Below are 16,122 nucleotides of genomic sequence, written 5' to 3'. Positions count from 1 at the left end.
CTGATCGGTCCCCAAGACCGATCAGGGAGGCCTCGGACCGATCAGGGTGGAGCCTGATCGGTCCAAGTATAGCCGTTATGAGTGACAACGGCTATCTCCGTCTTCTTCGCTGTCTTCTTTGCAGTGCAGGTTATAAAAGGAGATCGAGGGCTTCTACAGCACTACTACTTCTTCTTCCTCTCCTCAGCTGCTACCTCTTGCTTCTGTAAGAGCTTGCTGTTGCTGAGCTTTGCTGAGCTCTTCTTAGCTGAAGCTTCGCGTGAGCTTCCTCGGCTGGGGTCTCCAACAGTTGCTGCTGTATTTGGCCCGTGAAGTTGCTGCTTCATCAACAGCCGACGAGAAGGCAAGATTGTTTGTTTTTTACATTCATATTGTTGCTTCTTCTTGTGTATTCTTGTACTCCTATTCTTGCTGGTGCAAGAAAGATTGTGGCGAGGTTTCTCCACCCAGAAGGAGTATATATATTAGCCGGTTCTCCGGGGACTCATCCACCGACGGATTGATAGGCTTCATCTACCTTACGGACACGCCGAGGAGTAGGAGTTTATCTCCGAACCTCGTTACATCGCTGCGTGTTGAGGTTTGATCTTCTTGTCTTTGTTTCTTTGTTTTATTTTCCGCTGCGCTAACGTCAACTTGTAGAAAGAAACGAAGATTTGGGGTCGGCTATTCACACCCCCCTCTCTAGCCATCCAAAGGATCCTAACATCATCCACCTTTGAAAACTCAATCTAATATTTTTCTACTTTTGGTGTCTCTTGAATCATCCAAGCATCGTAGTACTAGAGACATTTGTTCTTAATGAATCATATCCGGAGTACAATCAAGTATTACTAAAAAATATTTTACATATTTAACTTTTGCAATGATTGCCTTTTGCACTTCGTTTGTGAAAATTTCTATCAATTCATTCTGAATTTTGGTATTAAAATATGTATACTGAGATTCCCTTGCTTCACAATGTTGAACATACTCCTCCATCATTGGATCAAACTCAGGAACCATTTCTATCACTTACAAAAATAGTTCATTGTTCTCAATATAAAATTTCTCATCATCTCCTTGAAAGACCAAAGTATTTTTGATAAGTGTTTTCACAATGGAGATTATTCTTGTTAACAGTTATCTCAAATATTGTCTTTTTCTTGATTTGAAGTTGTGTACTACAATCAATTGTTTGATTCTTTGAGCCTCTTTTCTAATTCAACCCAAGTAATCTTGTAATTCATAGTCTCTACTAGTTTCATGATATTTAAGACTTCTACTCATCATTTATATTCTATCCAATGAAATAGAATATACAAGCTATCTTTTATCTAATACTTATTTGTTTGTCATTATCCATATTTAATGTGATGAATCAAAACATCTGTTATTACTATCCTTAGGAAATAAAAAATCATTCATTCTTTTTGAACTCATTTCTACGTACTAAGTAATCTCTCGATTTTTAACATATGTTATTCCAATTTCTAGAGTCTTTTAAATTTAGAGTCGAATTTACTTTTTCATATTGAGAATCTTCTAAATTCTCATTCGACTCAACTAAATTGGTAGCCTTAGTCAATTCTTTATTTTTCATAGTGACTTTATTTTTTAATCATCAAATTATCCCCTAATTACTCTCTTTCTATTCTGTACTTCTAATAAAATATTTATTAATATCACTCACTTTGACTTTGAGTTAATGTATGCTCTAGATAAATATTTAGGACACATTTTAAATGTTCTTTTATTATACTTCCATGTTATTAAAAGTGAATATATAACTCAATAATTCATAATAAAATTAATTCAAATCCTAATTTTTCATCTTCAATCCTAATTTTTAAAAATTAGAATTTGTGTCCAAATTTAGGAGTTTTTGAATTTATACCTCAAATTCTCGAAAATGCAACTCCTACACAAAATTTACCAAATTTATTAGCATATAATTCGAAAATTGAATCAAAAGTTCCAAACAATGAAAGAAGGGCAAAAATGATTTACACTAGCATAATACAAACACCAAAATATTAACCGAATCATTGCAAACATGAAATCAATGGCACTAACATTGTGAACAACTCAAAATCTCGAATACGAAAAAAAAATTGCAAGAGCACCAGGAGTAAGTTTATGGTCTACTTTGAATTCAACTATGGTTTGTTAATTATGTGTTATTATTATTTAAAACCAATATTTCTCTTTTTCATAATTATATAATATGTTTTGGAACTCAATTGACTCCATCCATGGCGGGGTTGCATTAGGGTTTAAAACTCAATTAAATTTATATTATAGCTATTCAGGACAAGATTTGTGATAATTATTTAGCTATGATGATCAATGGGCACTTACGAATATTCTTAGAATATGCTAAAAATATTTTGAACACCTCAGATAAAAAACAAAGACTATTCATTTCAAGATAATTCATCCACTAAATTGCTAGACCATTGATAATTCCTCTACTAAATTGCCATCAAAATGAATGCATGCATTTATTTTTAAAAAAAATCACATTAAACAACAAAACAAGGTCAAGAAAACATATTTTTTTAAATTAAAAATGAAATAAAGAGATATTTTATGAATATGTATGATTAATTTATTTTTTTTCTCTCAATTTTTTTTATAATCAAATTTCTAGTTCTTCGAATTAATTATTCTTAGACCTCATAGAAATTTCTCATCAGTCAGATAAATTTGAAAATGTGAACATCTCATCATCCAACAATCACGGTCTCAAATTTATCATCCTATTAGAAAAAATAACTTACAATATACGGTAATTTAGAACGGTTTTTTACAAAAAAAGTAATCATATTTTTTTATTTACCCAAAAGAGCACCTTAGTTTAAAACTATCAAAAAGAACATCAAAAATAGTGTTATTCTCTTCCTACCCCTCCCACCAACCTCCTAAATCCTCTCTCTAGCCATTTTCTAATGCATCATCTCTCTCTTTAGAATTAAAAAGGAATTGATATGTTCTCATATCAAGCTCACCGTTAAACTTGATATTTTCCCATATCAGACATACTCTGGACCTGATATGGTCCAATATCAGGCCCAACATGGGCCTGATATTTTCTATATTAGGCTCAGCTAGGCCTGTTCAACCGGTCGGTTAACCGGTTTACCGGTTTATCGGTTCCGGTTAATTCCGGTTTACCATGATTTATTTAAAACCGGTTAACCGACCGGTATCTTACCGGTTCTACCGGTTCCGGTTGAACCGGTTCCGGTCGGTTAACCGGTTCCAACCGAGAACCGGTAAAACTAAAGTTAAGAGTTCCCGACCTTTGATGAAATAACAAAACAAACAAAAGACCATTAATTAAAAGGCTTAATATAGAAATTTTCTCATGTTCTCGACTAAATGTTGTAGATTGATATCCAGTTCATACTGTTACATTACTCTTACCTACTTAATAGATATTGCTACACGTATTCTACTTGGTTCTTTGAAGATAGAACCTAAAGAAAGCTACCAATTCCAACAAATTTGCCAATTTTCAATGTATGAGAAGGACATTCTGCCGAATGGCTGCAAGTATGTCTCAAGCCTCATTCTGTTGACACAATTTATTTTTTCAAATTGATTGATCATCATTTGGAAAAAAAAACATGTATCCACTTCATTGTTAGTTGGCAGGTGTAAAGAGAGGGGGAGAGAGAGAGAGAGAGCGCAATTAATGGGATAGCAAGTTGAAGCACACTAAATCAGCAGATTGTAAATAAAGGAATTAGGAACCACTAAGCTTGGATCATAATTGAGTAATGCAATTGTTAATTCCAAGAGCTAATTGCTCTGTTTCTTGAGGAGGATGGCATTTAGATACATACATGTCGTCCATGAATTTGACGGCGGTGAGGACGCTGATGATGAGGAGGCGGTGGACGTTGAAGGAGTCGAGGGCAACGGCTTGGCGGCTGTCGGCGAAGCTGTCGAGGTATATGTACGCGATGACGTAGAAGGAGGGGCTGCAGTAGGCGTAGCGGAAGATGCGCACCAGGTAGTGGCGCACCGAGATGGACGGCTTCCGCACGCCCTGGAAGGCCGACGGAGCTCGTTGGCCGTCGGAGGCAGCGTCGTTGCGCTCCACCAGCCACAGGAGGATGGCTGAGAGGACGGAGACGATGGCCGGAACGACAAGCCGTTCGTCGGCAACCGGTTGCTCTGCCATGGCAGGAGATCTCGCTCCCGCTAACTCTTTGCAGATCAGGTGGCGGCGGCGGTTGGACAGATTGGAGACGTAGACGTGTCCAAAAATTTATTTATATAAAAACTTTCAAGATGGGACCAAGTTTATTTATACTTTTAGAGAGGTATGTGCTTTAACAAAGTTTATCCAGAAGATTGTGAAGAGTTCTGCAGGTTGAGCTCGAGTCCATTGAAAGGTATATGAAAGAATTTTGAAGCACCATTTGGTCAGATACTCAGATTTCATTTTATAGACTAGATTCATTTACCATGTAATTTGTATTCCATGGCTTGTATTAAAACCAAGTCAACCGGTTGGTGCCTAGTTTTACCGGTTTACCGGTTAAACCGGTAAAAAAAATCCAAAACCGGGAATCAACCGGTAAACCGGTAAAAACCGGTTAACCGGAACCGATTAAAACCGATTAACCGGTTAACCGGTAAACCGGAACCGGTAAGCTACCGGTTCCGGTCCGATTTTCGGTTTGTCGGTTTTTTTGCACAGCCCTGCTCAGCCTAAGCTTAATATTTTCCATATCAAGCTCATGCATTTAAAAATAACGTGAGATTTAGGAGGTTGACAGGAGAGGTAAGAAGGAAATAACACTATTTTTATATTCTTTTTGGTAGTTTTAAAATTAAGGTATTTCTTTTGATAAATAAAGAAACATGACCGCTCTTTTTTTAGTAAAAAGCCAGTTTAGAATCTAATAGTTGATGCTTATAAACCACTAGAACATCTTGTCATCTTACAGTTCAAATCTTCTGTCCCTAAATTTCTCTGTCCCAGTGTCCCCTGCCGATCAAACAGACCAGATTACATCTCATGGCATCATGGTATCCTTAAGATGTGTGCAGTATCCTCGTGATGTGCAAGGCATCCTTAAGATGTAATCTGATCCATCTGATCGACAAGGGGACACGGGGATAGAGAAATTTGGGGACAGAGGATTTGAACTCGTCATCTTAGCCCATGTTTTTTTTTAATCTTATTATTTTATAAAAATTCAAGATCATTTATTAAGTAACTATCAATTAAGTTAGTGAAACCCAAAATTAAATTATATTAATGTCCTTTTTTATCACACTAAAAATAATTTTAAATTTTATTAATAATTTCCACAGACATATCAATCAGGAATCTAAAATTCAAAACTTAGTTGCGATGTATTATTGAAAATTTTTTACATTAATAAATCAGTGATCTAGAGTTTGAGACTCAACTGTACGTATTATTGAATTTTTTTTCATCATTAATTTTCTATGTTGTTCTATATAAAAAATATATATTGTGATGGTTCTCTTTAGTCTTACTTCATAGAATTAACAATACTGCGAGTAGAGAAACTTCTATAAATACATTAGGCCGACAACGTTAGAAAATATACTTTTATCAGTTTTTTGGCTAAGATCAAGTATAATATTAAATTAATTTTTTATAAGGGAAGGTCTGTTATAGAAATTTACTGTTGGAATTTTCGAACGTCACCCTTACATTACACTATTACATGGGACTATCACATCCTTACCCAATCTATGTGCAACCTTTTAAAGTCCCTTACAGAGTAAAGGGCGACACTTGAGATAGGTACTTTATACTAATGACTCTGTTTTAGTATTCATGTATTATATTATAAAACATTCATGTATTATATTATAATTGTTGCGTGTACATGATCACTGGTTAAGAGAAAGATTAAAAGTGTAATTAACTGGCATTTCATGGTGATGGAGATACGTAATTATGGAGTGGAGCCCTGCAATTAAAACTATTGGGAGATGAGTTAATTCTCCCTACCCTTCATTATTTCATTGTCCTCCCAATAACGATGTAAGGATAAGGCATGATTATTTGATTAATTAATGCAACTAAATATATCTTATTAGTCAATTAATTAGGTAAAATGATTGCAAAAAAAAATTATATATATATATATATATACAGAAATATTATGCTGCGGTGCCTTATGTGCGGTTTTACTGCGGTACTTATAACGACCCAATTTTCCCTATTTTGAGTTCTGAATATCTTTAAAAATATTTGAAATTGCTTTTAAAATATTCTAGAGATTTTTAGGAATTTTTAGAGTATTTTTATGCAATTTTTGGAGTCCGTTTGGTATTTTTACCGAGTGGAGAAAGTTAAAAAAAAAAAAAAAAAAAAAAAAAAAAAATAACCAAATGGAAGGGCTGGGATTCGAACCCAGCTTCTCTGGCCCAAGCAGCAAACGGCCAACCAACCGAGCTGAGCTCGTTTTGTTAACTAAGTATGTGAACGAATATATTTGAGTTATAGGTAGATTCGGATCACTCAAGTTATTAAAGGAGGTTAATTTCTTCCCGAACCCTAAAAACCGCAAATCACTTTCCCCTCCTCACCACGCGACGCCGCCTTCTCCTCTCGGGCGAAAAAGGGGCGACGGCGCTAGGGCTCGTTTCCGGCGGCCGGCGAGGACTTCTTTCCGGGAGTTGTTCGCGGATTCGTGGTCTCCTCGTCAAGGAGAACACGCGGATAGGAAGGGATCGCCGAAACCTTCACCTCATCCGAACCCTAGGTCTCTTTCTCCGGTTGTAAGTCCAAGAACCCATTGTAAGTGCTTCTCACCTGCGGTAGGAGTAGCTTTCGGGGTTTTCGTTTGCGTTTTGTTGTTGTGAAATGAACAACAGTAGCGTTTTTCCTCAGTGTATGTAGTTTCAGATCTTGTTCCTTGATCTGGCAAATAGGTTTAAGTTTTGGTTTCAGTCCTTGATGTTTTATTTAGTGCACGAACAGAAGGTTTGAGGGTTTCCCTTGATACCACAGCATGTTAATTAGGTGTGTTTACCTTACACATCAAGCATGTTTAAGTAGATATATTCTAGTTTAAGCCTGTTGTGTTACCACTGGAATTATACTATCTTGCATTACCTGGAATATTATTGTCGATAGAATTGGCTAACCTCATGTATTAGTACTGAATTAGAAATACTAGTGCTGATGTATTAGTGCTTTGTTTGGATGCCATCATCCTCAGATGTTTTCTATTGGAAGCAGATTTTAGTTCAATAGAAACTGGTTTTAGTGATGAATGCAGTAGGTTCGAACTTTAGTCTTCCTAGCAATTCAATCATGTTAAAGCATGCAAATTGATCATAATTGGTTATGGATAGTTTCGCAGTAGAAAACTGATTACTTGAGATGTGATATACATTGAGTTGATTCAGCTATGTCTCATGAGGCTATATTTTTGGGTTATTTCTAGAATTCTTACCTTTACATCTGTTAGGTATGAAAAGTTGGTATTGGAGTTAGTTCTGTAGCTTAATGTGAAACAGGGATATGCTTAAATTGCTTAAACCCTTAATGTGAACGTGGCATGTGTTTGAGCTGCTAAATGAGTTGCTTAAATTGCCTCTAATAAATGCCAAGGCATTTTATCAGAAGAAGTATTTAAAGAAAGATATAAAGAAAAGTATTTTACTTTTAAAAGGCATGTACCGGACACAATGTCCAAGGGATGGGCTCCAAGTTGCCCCTAGACATAAGGTCTAGAAGTGTCTTAATGGTTTTGGGATTAGCTACCTCAATTCTCATTAAGAAAGGCGCGCAAAGTGGTACAATGCCGGGCCCAAGTTAAGTTGAATATTATTTTTAAAGTATACAAGTATTAATTTGGAAACAAATAGAACAAGTTCTTTTATCTAAGTTGCAAATTTTAGCAAATTAAATTGTTGTTTCCTTTAGAGATGCATGATGTAGTTCTATTTGCTATTTTCATGTTGAGCATGTATTTCCCTGCTTTCTTTTATGCTTATGCATTCCGTATCGGATTTTGTGAGTAGAAAGCACTTACTAAGCTTTTAGCTTATAGATACTACCTTTCCTCCTACTGCAGGTATGGATAAAAATAAAGGAAAAACTAAAGTGGTGTAGAAGAAGGCGACAAGGAGACGTTGATGATGTGTGTGTGGGAGGCTGATATGGAAGCTTGGGACCTTGCTAGAAGAAATTAGAAATCGTGCCTGCTGGGGTTTTTGTTACTGCTAGAGTAGAATTTATCTTGCATTACTAACTTCGTTATCTTCCTATCATTTAGTTGGATTAACTGTTTATGCTGGGAACATGTTCTTCCCCTTATTTCTGGATTAGTTTTCAAGTTTGTGAAGTGAATTCTGCTTTAATAAGAATCTGCCGTATGATTCATCTTAACTCTTTCTGGTAGAGATAGATTCATTTGCTGTATTTGGTTTGTTTTAATGATTCTTTTGTTATGGTTAAGTGCTGCTTGGAATTTCTGCAGTAAGACTTGTCTCCATGATCAGCAGGTTGTATTTCAGTAAATTAATTAGTTACCTTGTATTGCTGAAACGTTTCTTGGTACTGGTTGTTTTTAATTCAGACTGGTAATTGCTGAAGTTGAGTCTCTTTAAAATCTGTTGTAAATGCATGCGAATTTAGTATAGCAGAAATCTGATGCATAACCAGTAGTATGCAAGTAGTAAATTTGAAAGTTGCTGGAATTTTATTCCCATTACAAATGCAGCATGCAATATAGAATTTTCCTTGTTATGTTGTTGTCTTGAAACTTAAGTACCGTAGTTTTAAAATCTCAGAATGAATCACTACATTCTTTAATAGATATGGAGCCATGTTCTACATATGATAAGTAGACAAGTAGCTATGCTTATTTAGGTACAGTAGGCATGTTTTATTTGATTGGGCAGTAGAAGTATATAAGCTATATATGTCTGTATGCTATGCTAGCTTGTGGTCTTACATAAATGCATATCTGACCCTGAAAAGATTAAAAAAAAAAAAAAAAAAAAGTCTGAAGAAATTATATGCTGCCATTTAGAGGCATGTTTCCAATAGTTTAAAGTATCTCTAGTATTAGAGTAGGTAGTACCAGTTATGTGTAGATAGTAGATTAAGTAGCGGTCACCCTCAGAGTAGTAGTAAGGAGGGTGGTTGTTACAGTACTTGCCACGTCAGCGAGTCTTTATATCTGCACCTGCGAAGAAGAAAACAAAAAACAACGGCCTGGACCGATCAGGCTCCAACCTGATCGGTCTGTGGACCGATCAGGCCCTAGTCTGATCGGTCCCCAGACCGATCAACCAAGCAAAATCTGCCGAAAACACTAGCAGACACAGCGCTGCCGATTCTGGCCGCGATCTGGCCGGAATCCAGTCGCGATCCGGCCGGATCGCGTCCAGAATCGGCAGCGCTGTGTCTGCTAGCGTTTTCGGCAGATTTTGCTTGGTTGATCGGTCTGGGGACCGATCAGACTAGTGCCTGATCGGTCCACAGACCGATCAGGAGACTCCCAGACCGATCAGGTTGGAGCCTGATCGGTCCAGGCCGTTGTTTTTTGTCTTCTTCTTCGCAGGTGCAGATATAAAGACTCGCTGACGTGGCAAGTACCGCAGCAAAACCGCACATAAGACACCGCAGCATAACATTTCTGTATATATATATATATATATATATCTTATTAGTCAATTAATTAGGTAAAATGATTGCAAAATAAAATTATATATATATATTTATATACTTTTTCTAAATTTTATCTGAGATCATTGGAATCTTTTGAAATAACCTCTTTTTTTATTGATGATCAAAAGTGCATCCCATCTTATCACTATATATTTAAAGTTACGAGATTATAACTACTCTAATATGATGTTTTGATCTATATTAAGTTACAAGATTATAACTACTCTAATATGATGTTGATCAATATTGACAATAACGGTAGATGTTGTAAGCCTACAACTATTATTAGTGTTAATCAGAATAAAAAGATAGATAATTTTTTAAAATGTTAACATATAAAAATGTAAAAGAAGTTATGTAACTAATCAATTTATAATTATATTTTACAATAATTTTTTTAAAAAACATATTTATTAATGAATGGGTTAAAATATGTGAGAGAATGCTTTCATTCAAAATTCAATTATTTAGAAATATAAATAGATGCTTTTAATAAGTCATGAAAAATTGATCCAATTTTATACAAATTAGCCAGAAAACCGATATGGTTTTCTTTTACTTGTATTTCTACACACTTTAGATAGTCAACTTGTGAAAAATAGTGACGCAAATGCTAAATATAGTAAACAGGGCAATAACACATAAGACAAGCATTCCAACAATAGTTAGTATTAAGTCTTCAATGCTCAACGCGGAAAAAATTGACAAAGTATGGTTGTATCTAGCACGATCGTTTGCACATACGAAAACAAGAACACTCATGGAAGAATACTTTCAATTATAAGTAAATACTAATACAATTGAACACTTTACTGAAAGGTAACAAACTGGTCCTTGAATGTAGCCATGCGCAACGCCCATATATGCTTATAAGGACCTGAAACTAGAACCACCATTGTTACACATGATTGACAGATGTGCAGTTGCAAAGGAAAAATATTACTAGTATTAACTAAGAGAAATCTTTTGCGATGAGCAAGTAATGAAAACACAAATCAGATTTGCACCCTTTTTTTAAAGGAAGTGAACCAAAATTGAAAAACTATCAAATGGATACCTAAGAACTTGATTCAGAAAAACAAACAGAACAAGGTACCCAAGTGGCCTCTCATAGCCTATCTCCTCTGATGGAAGGTCAAAGTAGTCTCTAACAAAGTCTCTCCTGAAAATCCTCCTGATTGTCAAACAGACCGTGCCAAAGTAGCACGTCCACTTGAATTTATTCATTAATATCAATTGGGGTAATAACTTATGATTTGTTAATCTAAAATATCTTTAATTGTTTAAATTGATTATTATGTGAGGATTGATGGTTTTTTACCTTATGTGTGAAAAAAAACAGATTCATACCAACTTGTTCACTTTTTGACAATTTGCCCTAATCAAGGGTAAAATCTATAGTTGGTTAATGCCATTATCTTCAAAATGTGTTCTTGTAAAAGGATGATTGTTTATGATGTACTGATGGTTTTGGCTCATAGTCATTTTAGAAGTCAAATGCATGTTGTTCAATTTGAAGGTTTGGCCATTTTAGATCCAATGCATGACATTTTATCAAAAGGCACGCCCAATTTCCCAATACCTAATGAGCACATCACACTTGGGTTTTTGTCAAAAAGTGAACTTTTCCCAAACACCCTCGGTCCTCTGCTTGACCAAACTGCTCTTTGCTCGCCCAAACTATGGCAAGAAGCTAAGTGTTAATTCTTTCTTACCAAAAGTTTTTGATGGCCCTAAAATGCCAAATTGAGACCATTGCACCCTATTAGCTCCTTGAGCCTATTTATACCTTTTTTCTCCCACATTTTTGAACACTTTAGAACCATCAAGTGCTTTTAGACAAGTGTGCTTGGTCATCCTAAAGGGCTCAGATTCATGTCAAATTGGTATCATTGCATCCGGTCACCTAAATCTCTAATTCTTTTTCTTAAAACAAGATTTTTTGACATTTAGGGCTGTCAAACACTTTTGATGGCCCTAAAAGGCTTGGGTTAGTGAAGAACACAATTGCACCCCGGAGTGGGGGAGGTAAAGGAAAGGGGATTGAATCTTGGTTTACTATTTTAGTTGGCTGTGTATTATTGTGACCTAATGAACTCAGTTGGTAACAACTTATTGAATTTCTAAAAGCAGGGGCCTGATAGATGTTCGTTCTTAAAAGCTAGAATGGTTAAGTTTTAGGTTAGATATGACCATTAACCCTTGTATTGGTGCATAAAGTAGAAATAAATTTCAGCTGTATGCGTTGAACAAGAACACAACAATCCTAGCATCCTTAATACCATTGGAAAAGTAGAAAAAAAAATTGAATGAAGAAAACTCCCTTTTGCAATCCTCTCATCCTTGCTTCATTACACCAAATTAGTGCTTGAAACTAGATAAAAGATTGGGAAATCTTTATAACTTGGTAGGCAATGCCAAGAAGGATTTCTTAAGTTATGTAGGTTATTCAGATTGCCATATTCCTTCGAATGAATAATGCAATTTCCTTTAATAGGCGTAATCTGACAGACATCAGGTAATACATCTCTAGTTCCAGGTGTATATCATTTGTAACCTCATGATGTTACTAGCTGATAGTGATAACAAATAGTTTCTTAAGGATCGGTTTATGTTTCAGAGATTTGGCACACGTGTAGAATAGCTTTCAGTGCATTAAGTTTAATTCTCCTCTAATATAATTCTGTAAATGTGTTAGTGACTATAGATAGTGACATCAAAAAAAAATCCAATGGATAGTACTTAGTGAAGCACACATATTATAGTGATGTAGTACAATAACCATGATTATAAATACAATTTAGGTTAAAATTGTGATCCCATATAAATCAAGGCTTCCAATCAGACATGACAGGAAATTGAGAAGACACAAGCATGCTAGCTAATATGATTTTATCTGAAATCTGGAGTTAGAGTAATTAAGTTAATACAAAAAAAATTACGAAAACTACAAAAACCTTATACAAGCTGATTCTTCCTTAGAAAACTAACTGAACCAAACACCACCATACTTTTGAGGATAACATGAAAGCATCTCAGTTTAATCCTTAACCAGTATTAGAGAAGTTCTAAAGTTATAAATAAATCTTTGTATCCGTTTAACTTGAAACTTTGAATGAACAATCGCTAGTTTAAGATTTCCCAATTCTTTTTGATAAATTCCAGATCACCTTACACTGATTCGTAAGTTCTTAATTGAATTAACTGAAAATAATCACAGCCAATAGCAACATTCAGAATGTTTGCATCCAAACAAAAAGTTAAACAATGGAGTTTCAATTATTCAATTCCAACAGGAGAGGACAGAGAAGAGACGAACAACATAAATTTGCTAACCTAGTCGATCCATTGTCAAGCCATGAGAAGAACAACTAATTAGCCGACTCGGCCGCAGAAGAGGAAGCCGCAGGAATAGAGTGACTGACGACGATCGGCGGGCGCAGAGCTCGTTGCTCCGCCTCCTGCTGCTTCCTGGCGTTGTGCATTTCCTCCGTCTCCACGGCGACCAATCTCTTCACCTGGCCAGTCAGCAATGAATAGAAATGAGAAGAAAGTCGAGAATCCAGGAAGTGTTCAAAAAGGAAAGAAAGGGAGACGGAACCTGGTTGAGCATGCCGAGGAGAGATGGGGTTGTGCGGTGGATGACGGTTCGGTGGCATCGGCGAAGGCGCATGGCGTCCAGGGTGCGACGGTGGAGGCGGCGGGTGCCAGGGAGGCCGCGCACCAACGTTATGTACAGGCGAGGACTCCACGCGATTGGCACCCGCGCCTTGAAGGCATTGAACGCGCTTCCGCTCATCTCCGATCCCTCTCTACGCCGCCGACGAAGAAGCGACGATGGAAACAGCGAAGGCCTTTCTAGGGCAAAACTGACGTAGTCGAAAAGGAGGCCGGAAATAGAAATAAAAAGGCTTAGATCGTATTTGGGCCGTGGTCCAATTTTATTGATAATTTTCAGCCCAAGCCAATAAGTATAGCTTATAATTCTTTCTTAAAATTATTTTAGATATTATTTTAAAATCTATTTATCATAAAAAAAAAAAATGTAGTCGTTGAATTAAATTGATCAAAACCATTAATTGGGGAGGATGAAGCCTAAAAGTAATTATCCTCGTAAATATAAAGCCCTCTTCACTTATTAATTTTCCAAGCCTTCTCATCTCTCTTAGCTTTCTTTTTTTTTTATTCGAGTCGTTAGCAAGTTCAACTTATTTAATAATTTTGAGTGGATAAATTATTTAAATGTCACATAGTTGAATGATGCTAAAAATAATCCTATAATAGTTGGTATAGGTTCTTATCGTTGAGCATTTCCGTGTTGTGCTTTGAAGTAATGACATCGAAGAATCTCATACATTAGAGGAACAACATGCATAAGGCAGATGCAGTAAGACTAAGGACAATAGAGGTTGATATTATTGAAGCTTGTGTTACTAACTTGGAGCAAACCATGGAGATTAGTGTTGACAGGTAGGAGGAAGATGTTTTGGAAGTAAAGTCCATTATTGGTATCTCACTGAATGTTTAAATGGTGTAGTTGCAAGACATCACTTGGTAGCTTATTGGACTTATGGCATACATGGAGTAGGAATTGTAAGACTTATGGAGAGAAGTAGATATTGTTAGATATAAGTGATGTGAATGGAGAAAAGGTAGAAGAAGAAAGAAACTTCATTGTAAATAATACTTTAGTCCCACGTTGGAAGTTTTCAGGCTTCTTGGTTGGTTTATATTGATTCACATGCTTTGATGATGTGAACAAATGCATGGGGAGAGACTTTTTCTCATGTGTGGGTATGCAGGGGTGCAAATCCAGGACCCAAATTACATTGAACCATGTTGACTCGTGTGCAGACATGATCTGTGTGCGCCGAATGCGGATAGGTCGGGGTAAAATTTGTCCAAGTAGAACAACTAACATTTTACCACATAAATATTTTTGTTGCTTGTGTAACGGATGCATTAAAGTAAGATTAATACAGAATGAATATGACCGAGCGAAACGCTAACGCGCAGTTCGGCGAGTAATGATCATTAATCGATCATTAACGTTGCTGTTGATCTGAACTCCTATATAAGGAAGCTGCCATCATAGGTAAAATACACACCGAAAAGTAGCAGAAGCTCTCCACCTATATTCCCTCTTCCTCTGTCGTGCAACTCCTGCTCTACAGAGTGCTCGTGATTGCATTGAACTATGTTGACTCGTGTGCGGGCACGACCTATGTGCGCCGAATACGGACAGGGTCGAGGTAAAATTTGTCCAAATAGAACAACCAACATTTTGCCACATAAACCTTTTTGCTGCTTGTGTAACGGATGCATTAAAGTAAGATTAATGCAGAATGAAGATGACCGAGCGAAATGATCATTAATCAATCATTAACGTTGCTATTGATCTGAACCCCTATATAAGGAGGCTGTGATCATAGGTAAAATACACACAGAAAAGTAGCAGAAGCTCTCCACCTATATTCCCTCTTCCTCTGCTGTGCAACTCTTGCTCGGCAGAGTGCTCGTGATAGCAGTCGGGTACCACTCAGTTCGCCATAACCACCAGTACTTGGTGAAATCACGGTTAACCGTTATATCCTGGGAAACAGACGACTCGAGTAAACCTCGAAGCACTGCCTGAGGTGGGGGAGAATATGTTTCAAGGAAACTACATCAATCGTAGGTCTCGGTTTGCTTCTCGCTCTGTTCTGCTGGTCCCACTCGACGTCAAAGCCCGGCCAGCCTCTTGGTCGGTCAGCTCACTCGGTCTCTACGTCCGCTTGCCCAGTCGGCCTCTCCGCTGGCCTGCTCGGCATCTTTGCCCAGCCGACACCAATTCACCCGACCGACACCAGCTTGCTCAGCCTATTTGCTTCGCCCGACCAGCCACTCACTCGACCTGCCTTTCTGCTTCGCCCAATTGGCCACTTGCTCGGTTTGTCTGCCTACTTCGCTTGATCGGCCACTCTCTTCGGCCTAACTGCTCGCTCGACCTGTCGGCCAAACTACTGCTTACCCGCCCGACCCTTCAATCCGCTCGGACTTTGCTGCTCGGACTCAGAGTTCGGACTCGGCCCTCGGACTGCACTGAGTAATTAGCATAAATCAGCTCCTACTAGCAGCCTGAGATTGTCAACTCAGGTCATCTTGACAAATAAGCGAATTTAGTTCAGTGTAATTTAAATTCAGCTAATACCATGTAAATCTCTGGCAACAGATTGTTTCTTTCAACAATCTTGAAACAGATTTGATTCTGTTGAGATGGCTACTGAACCAATTATTGAGGTGCAACAGACTCAACATATGCAGACCCCCTCTGCCCCGATTAGAACTGTACCAATCAACTATGGGGAAAAGCCAGAGAAGTTCACTGGAGTAAACTTCAAGAGATGACAGTAAAAGATGCTCTTCTACTTAACCACACTCAATCTGGCTCGGTTCTTGACCGAGGACCCTCCTAAGCG

The 16,122-nt window shown here is 37.1% G+C and overlaps 2 protein-coding genes and 1 long non-coding RNA gene across 4 annotated transcripts; 1 reads left to right on the top strand and 2 right to left on the bottom strand.

Moving 5' to 3' along the window:
* Nucleotides 1-3,751: 3,751 nt before the first annotated feature.
* LOC122022940 (cyclin-P4-1-like) lies at nucleotides 3,752-4,171 on the bottom strand. Its single transcript, XM_042581042.1, has one exon. It carries the CDS (start codon nucleotides 4,169-4,171, stop codon nucleotides 3,752-3,754), a length of 420 nt encoding a protein of 139 aa, XP_042436976.1.
* A 2,376-nt stretch (nucleotides 4,172-6,547) lies between these two features.
* On the top strand, nucleotides 6,548-8,377 carry LOC122024541. Its single transcript, XR_006123456.1, has 2 exons — nucleotides 6,548-6,778; nucleotides 8,064-8,377. It is a non-coding gene; the product is annotated as an uncharacterized LOC122024541 (long non-coding RNA).
* Nucleotides 8,378-10,306: 1,929 nt separating this feature from the next.
* Nucleotides 10,307-13,538, bottom strand: LOC122025753 (50S ribosomal protein L30-like). Of its 2 annotated transcripts, none has more exons than XM_042584625.1 (3): nucleotides 13,266-13,538; nucleotides 13,001-13,182; nucleotides 10,307-10,547 (listed from the first exon to the last, which is right to left on the bottom strand). In XM_042584625.1, exons 1-2 carry the CDS (start codon nucleotides 13,461-13,463, stop codon nucleotides 13,036-13,038), a joined length of 345 nt encoding a protein of 114 aa, XP_042440559.1. In that variant the 5' UTR covers nucleotides 13,464-13,538; the 3' UTR covers nucleotides 10,307-10,547; nucleotides 13,001-13,035. The 2 variants fall into 2 exon arrangements, with proteins under 2 accessions (XP_042440559.1, XP_042440558.1); XM_042584624.1 differs by having other exon boundaries at nucleotides 10,307-10,541.
* Between the last annotated feature and the right edge of the window lie 2,584 nt (nucleotides 13,539-16,122).

This window comes from Zingiber officinale, chromosome 9B, assembly GCF_018446385.1.
Source record: "Zingiber officinale cultivar Zhangliang chromosome 9B, Zo_v1.1, whole genome shotgun sequence".
Classification (NCBI taxonomy): domain Eukaryota; kingdom Viridiplantae; phylum Streptophyta; class Magnoliopsida; order Zingiberales; family Zingiberaceae; genus Zingiber; species Zingiber officinale.
Note: the sequence above shows the minus strand (reverse complement) of the source record. Positions and strands in the feature narration are given on the sequence as shown.

Coding starts and splice junctions, on each gene's coding strand:
- LOC122022940 (XM_042581042.1), bottom strand. CDS start 4,171: ATGGCAGAGCAACCGGTTGCCGACGAACGGCTTGTCGTTCCGGCCATC.
- LOC122025753 (XM_042584625.1), bottom strand. CDS start 13,463: ATGAGCGGAAGCGCGTTCAATGCCTTCAAGGCGCGGGTGCCAATCGCG. Junction 13,183..13,265: donor TCCTCGGCATGCTCAACCAG/GTTCCGTCTCCC, acceptor CTGACTGGCCAG/GTGAAGAGATTGGTCGCCGT.